At 45.9% G+C, this 6,740-nt stretch overlaps 1 protein-coding gene across 1 annotated transcript in view; it reads left to right on the forward strand.

The window, feature by feature from the left end:
* Positions 1-5,722: 5,722 nt before the first annotated feature.
* Scn11a (sodium voltage-gated channel alpha subunit 11) overlaps positions 5,723-6,740 on the forward strand; it is a 73,196-nt gene continuing 72,178 nt past the window's right edge. Inside the window, exon 1 of the mRNA XM_028767279.1 lies at positions 5,723-5,989. Within this exon, the coding sequence (XP_028623112.1) occupies positions 5,723-5,989 (267 nt within the window). The remainder of the gene's footprint in view (positions 5,990-6,740) is intronic.

The following is a 6,740-nucleotide window of genomic DNA, read 5'->3' on the forward strand; positions in this document are numbered from 1 at the left end:
CTCCACACTCTTGGATGAGGCTAAGGAGAAAAACCAACCTGTTTCTTTATTAATGATGCTTTTTGCAGAGTTAGATTAAGCACTGATTAAAGGCAAGATGTAAGTACCCTCTCAGTCACTTCTCTGGTTACAAGGCTTCCTTCACGACTCTTTAAAATCACTTTGGCTCCCTTCCCGCTTACTGCCCTCCCTGAGCTCCACCCAGCTTCCCAGCTGCCCCTCCCAGAGCTCTAGCCCACTGCCAAGAGTGAGAATCTCTGGAGCCATACGGTGCCCTGAGCCTCCCTACCAGAAAGACAGGTAAGCCATCCAGGCTGGGGTTATCCCAATCCTCTGTCTTTTCAAGCTGGGGCTTGTTATTTAGAGAGCTTTGTGTGTTTGTGCCAGGCTGAGATCAAGCCCCTTTGTAACCATATCCCATTGAAATCAGAGCTGGAGACCAGGTAGGAGATACACAGTCAGGTGGCAGAGCCCATCCGTGGCTTCTCACAGAGCGTGGGGAGGAATTGACAGGAGGGGCTAACTGCCCTGCTCTGACAGGTGCTCATCACCCTGGGGGCTTAATGTCACCAGTTGGTGTTTTCTAGACAAGGTATGCTTAAATTTTATCTAAATCTGAGGTCCTGATACAAATCTAAATATTTGCTGGGTCCCCTATGGACACTTAATCAGAAATTACTGTGCGGTTTCTTGTTTGGAGAACTAATCTTGTAGTTGGCTTGGACAAGGGTCCTTGTGTGAACATCTGCTCATGCTCACTTGCTTCCTGGTTTTCTTATGGAATCTATTGATGGGGAAGTGGTCCTCCGTTGTAATCTACATTAATAGACATGACTTAGGGGTAGCCAAGGCTAAGAACTTGGTCAGCCCGCCATGCATTGTGGACAAGGAGGTACCATGGAGCCTACCTGCCTTGGTGGATGGGTGGGGTAACCCGGTAGGAGGCAGTGGGATGCCTGTGACAAAGATGGGAGGCATGTCACACACAGTGCAGGAGCCAAAGACCTTGCTCAGCCCTACTGGAGACTGGGTGGCTTTCTCCTCCTGCCTTCCTTGGGAATGACCAACTGGGTGGATTTGCAGGGCAGCTGAGAGCTTTTGACCTGGAAAGTGTTTGATTGGGCCCGAGGATCTCCACAACTTGCATATAGGACCATAGGCAAGGCTTTTGACTTCTCTAAGCCTTGGTGCCTTCTTGTGTCAAATTGTCAGGTTGTGATACCACCTACCTTTTAGATTTTTCACAAATAATCCATGGAGAGTCTAGCTTACAGCTATTATTAACTCATGAATGCCCATGTGACCGTTGGCATTCTACTGTAGGGATAGAACCCCCTCCTAAGTGAGTTTGGTGGGCAGTTGCGAACCTTTCCTGATCTCCCAGGCATTTCTCCTACTGGTTGGGGTAAAGTGTGAGGGTCTGACCAGACAGCTGCCTAGAGAGAAAATGAAAGCAATCCCAACAGTTGGGAACCCTCCCCTCAGAGGGCAGAAGAACATTTAACTTCATGAGACTGTTCTCAGACCAATACAAGATGATGCAGGTTACACACCCACAGTTTTACCTGCGACAGGTTAAGCACTGTTAAACGGTAGCTGAGTTCATTAAAATGTTCGTAATGCAGGGCTCAGTGAGCAGATGACCACGCACAATTGCACGCAAGTGTCAGTGACAGCCATGTAAAACATGATCGTGAGAAGGGGACCCAGGAGAGATATGCCAGCACATTAACCTTGCCTGTGTTCGGTGGCTGTGGCTTGTTGCAGATCATTTCCTGTTTGTATTTTCTAAATGTTATTGAATGAATGGCTTTACTCGCTGCAGCAGGAAACAGATGGCTCACCCATATTGGGCATTTTGAGACTGTTTTATTAAAGGGACCTTGTAAGAAGGTGGAGGCTGATCTCAGTGACAGAAATGAGCAATGGTGTAGTTCTTGTCTGGTGAGTGGGGATGATAACACCCCATATTAGAAGGGGTAAGGGAAGGCAGGCAGGCAGGACCAGAGAGAGACACATGCACATGGCAACTTACCAGTGTGACTGATAGCCAGGACCAGAGAGAGAGGTAGGAGGATATTCCCGGCCCCTCTCCATTCCCCTCAGGGTTACTTGTGAGTGCATTCACTGTCTAGACACAACCCGAGTACCAGGGATCCCAACTGTGGGCTAAATGTGAGTCACCTCAGGGCGCAGAGCAGGGTGGGAGGATGAAGGATGAGCTGGTGTAGCACGGTGGGCCATGTGACCCTGAGAGACTTTAATTGGAGCCCAGAGCCTGTGTGCAGCCACCAGTGCCTTCATGCTGTGACTCCCACTCTCTAGGACACAGACCTCTCCTCTCCTCGCCAAATAACTTCAGCTCTTCAGGGCCACCTTCACCCGGGCACGCGGCCTCACTGTTACTAATTGTGTTTACTTCCGGTCATTGACGTCCGAACTCCCAATTTCTTCACTCACCAAGCTTACGTAGAAGTCACTGAAGTGTCTGTCGGTGAGAGGAAGAACGGAGTTTACTGGCAGTTACTTCTCCACCTCCTCTGGTTATTCCTGTTTTGTCATTTGTATTTTTCTGCTTATTTATTCTTTAATGTTTTTGTTACTGCACGTTGAGTGCACAGGACTTCGGGCGACACTGTGGTGATTTCATATGTGCATATAATACCTTTTGACCCTGTTCATGATTTTCTCTTACCCTGCCCTCATTTCTTTCCTCTTCCTCAATAGTCCTCCTTGTATGTCTTTAGGGGGGGGGGGGGGGGGGGGGACAGGGGAGAATAAAAATGTACTATTGCCTAAGTCTGGCTGATGTCAATGAACATGGTCATCTCTGGTCCAACCTGTCTTGCTGCAGGCAACATGCTTTCGTCCTTCTTTATTGTCAAACAGCACTCATTTAAAGACACGTCTATCCATTGCTGAGTTTTGAGGTAGATCCTCAAAGCTGGATACCTCGAAGGATGGCCCAGTAACTGCAGGTGTATAGGTATCTCTGTCGGATGCTGTCCTTGAGTTGTTAGGGTGTGAATTTGGCATGTTGTATCTAGCCCGTATGGTAGCTCTATTGTCATTGGAGTCTCCACCCTGATCTCACAGGGACTTAGGTCATTTCTGTTCCCACCAGCAGTGTGATTTCCGTTCCCACCAGTAGTGTCTGAGGTTTGCTTTCCAGGTGCCTCAGTATCCTTTGCTTTTGCTTTAAATGGTAGGCCATCTAATTGCTCTCTCTCCCTCTCTCTTTCTCTCTCTCATGCGGGGATTAAATTAGGGCCCCACCCTTGCTAGGCAAACGTTCCACTATTGAGGTGTATCTCCAGCCTTAGATGGAATCTCAGCGCATCTTTGATTGGCATTTCCTTGGTGGCTAAAGATGGTGAACATTTCTCCTATGTATTCGCCACTTGTACCTATTCTTTTGAGAGTCTACTGTCATCCTTTGCCTACTTCTTGATTGTCTAATTTGTTCCCCTGGTGTTTACCTTCTTTATAGCTGCTGGATACTAATCCTATGTTGGCTGAATGGCCAGGAAAGATTTTCTCCCATTCTGTAGGCTATCTGCTGACTCTGTCTATTTTTTCCATTGCTACACAGATACTTTTTAGATTGATGTACTCCAAGTTGCCAGTTCTTCCTATTATTGTCTGAGCTACTGGAGTCCTCTCCTGAGAGGCAGTCATTTCTCCTTCAGTTCTTGTACATAGCTGAAATATGACGTGGGGAAGCTCTTACTTGGTTATGTATAAATGCTTCCTATACTTGCATGTCCTTATCTTTCCCAAGATTTTGGAGAATATTTTTTGCTTTGGCTATCATTTCCTTAGTTAGTGTACTGTGTCTTTTGTCTATTTCTTTGTGTCTTCAGCACAAAAATACGTAACTTTGTCCTTAGATTTTTAAGACTGAATCTCATGTAGCCCAGGCTGGCCTCAAACTTAGCATGTAGCTAAGGATGACCTTTGACTGCTGGTCCTCTTGCCTCTGCCTTCTAGAGTTCTTGCACGTTCTGTTCATAATTTCTTAGTTTTTTTTTCTTTATTGCTGTCTGATTTCTCTAGTTCGTCACTGTGTTCAAGTCCTGGAATCTCCTCTTTGGCATGAGCTAGACCCTACATGAAGCTCTCTACTCAGATATTTGTATTGGCTCAACAAGCATTTCATTTCCAAGACTTTCTTTTGCTTTTTAAAATATCCATCTTCGTATTGAGTTCTCATTCATCTCCTATTTTGTCTTTCTTAATTGTCCCACTATTTCCTGGAATTCATTGATTTTTTAGAAACTAATTGTTCTGGATCCTTTAGTTGGCATTTCATCCATTACCATCTCCCTCATGTTGGTTGCTGGTGACTCTCTGACCCCCGGAGCAGTCTGCTGCCTTTTTTTGGTCTTCATTACATCACAGTGTTGGGATCAACTGCTGTGTCGGGATGGACATATGTTCTGTTTTAAAACATTTCATTTTTATTGAAAAATAACTATTCTTATATGTATCAGTGTTTTTCTTACATGTATGACTGTACACTACATGTACGAAATGCCCAAGACCAGAAGAGGGCGTTTGATCCTTTGAAGCTGGACTTGTGGATCACTGTGTGGGTGCTGGGATTTGAACCCTGTTCCACTGGAAGAACAGCCAGAGCCCTTAACCACTGAGCCATCTCTCCAGCCCTATTTTCTACTTTCATGCGAGGGTCTTTCTAGGAACAATTTTCTCTTAAAGATGCACCCTGAGGTTTGGGCTATTTAAATGGCATTTTGTAGTAGTTCCCTTGTTACATCTTTAACAAAATTTCACTATATTCCTTCCCTTCCCCGTCCCCTGTCCCCATTCCACAGTATGGTGTGGAAGTTAGAAGACAACTTCCTAGATTTGTTCTCTCCTTCCACCATATGGGTCTAGGGCAGTGAACTTAGATCATCATTCTTAGTAGCAAGCACCTTTACCCACTGAACTGTCTCTCTAACCTTCTGGTTACTTCTCTTGATAAATGCATTTTGAATCAATATAAGCTATGTTAGATCCTGAGGGTATTTCTTTTTCTGTGAGTCTCACAAGAGGGTGGTATTATGGCAGGTCCAGCAGATATACCATGGACAGTGTGTTTCACTGTCGGTAACTACAGCTCTAGTCTCAGCAGCAACGTATATTCCAAAGGATTATTGTAGCTACCTGTGCTGTGGACTCTGGCAGGTACCAGGCCCATGGTTTTTTTGTTCTTTCTCTCGGCTGTTGCTGTGTGAGGAGGTCTCCTGGCCCTCATACATACCTGGAATCTGGTCATCAGTTTTGTATGTGTCTGGGGCTTTGATTTCCCCAATTCTTTTAAAATATTGATTGAAGGTGACTGTGTGTCCAGATGCTAACTCTTGGGGCTGGAGAGATGGCAAAGTGAATAAGAACACGTGTTGCTTTTTTAGAGGACCAGCTTACAATATATACACACAGGACTCTTTCTACAATATAGAGAACATACAGAATATAAATTCTGTCTGTTCTTCTTGTCCCTTGTCAAGTCTATGCCACAAGTTTCTACTGGGCCAGTGTGGTATCCCTTTCCAGTCTACCCTACAGACAGTTGACACCCAAACCTTGCCACCTCAGCATCCGTTTCTGTAGACTTCCAGGACGCTATCCCTTGAGAGTGAGCCCCAGGGCAGGCTGAGCTCCATTCCCCACCCTGAGAGCTGTGTTTCTGCCACTCGTGTCTGTGCCAAGGGTGAAGATGGAGGAGAAGTACTACCCAGTGATCTTCCCAGACGAGCGGAATTTCCGCCCCTTCACTTCCGACTCTCTGGCTGCCATAGAGAAGCGAATCGCCATCCTAAAGGAGAAGAAGAAATCCAAAGGCAAGGCAACAGCTGAGCCCCAGCCTCGGCCTCAGCTTGACCTAAAGGCCTCCAGGAAGTTACCTAAGCTTTATGGGGATGTTCCCCCTGAGCTTATCGCGAAGCCCCTGGAAGACCTGGACCCATTCTACAAAGACCATAAGGTACTTTCACACGCAGGTGGGGCGTCGTCTCCTGCCTCCCTGTGCTCACATGTGCACATGTTCTCTGAATGTGACTAGTTCTCTGAATACAGTACTGGGGTCCGAGGGAAGTAGGCACTCCTCTTTCTCGTTGCCATCACCCTGTCTTTGTAGCTCTTTCCTGCTTCCTCTGATTCCTGCGTTGGGGAAAGAGATGAGGCTGACTCTGCAGAAAGGTTAAATGGTCACCACAGGAAGCAGCCGTGTCCAAAAGGAGCATGGCGGTCAGTCAGGACAGGAAGTCAGTCCACAGCTTGAGCCTGGCTCCATGACTTCAGACAAATGGCCACCCAGATCCTCACTTCCTATATCTAGAGTGGGAACAAATGTCTGATCTCCGTACTCCAAGGCAAGATGTGCTGTGGAAGCATATTTTAAATTGTAAATCAAACTGATATCCACAATTAACAGCAGTGAGAAGGGAAGGGATGCCCTTTTCAACGAGAGCATCAGCTCACAAAACATTTGGACCGTAGGCTTTCTAGGCTGTTAAGTGAGATTAATGAAGGTCAAACTGATAGATGATGCTCAGCCATTTAAGGCTAAGTCTGCGTTAGTCAAGTGAGCTCATGCGATTGTATCCAACCCCCAGGTCAACATATAGAAACCTCCATGATTTATCTACAAACTAATTCTGCTTTTAAATTTTCTTTCTTTCTTTCTTTCTTTCTTTCTTTCTTTCTTTCTTTCTTTCTTTCTTTCTTTCTTTCTT

Source organism: Grammomys surdaster, unplaced genomic scaffold (genome assembly GCF_004785775.1).
Source record: "Grammomys surdaster isolate TR1022 unplaced genomic scaffold, NIH_TR_1.0 172, whole genome shotgun sequence".
NCBI classification, from domain to species: Eukaryota; Metazoa; Chordata; class Mammalia; order Rodentia; family Muridae; genus Grammomys; species Grammomys surdaster.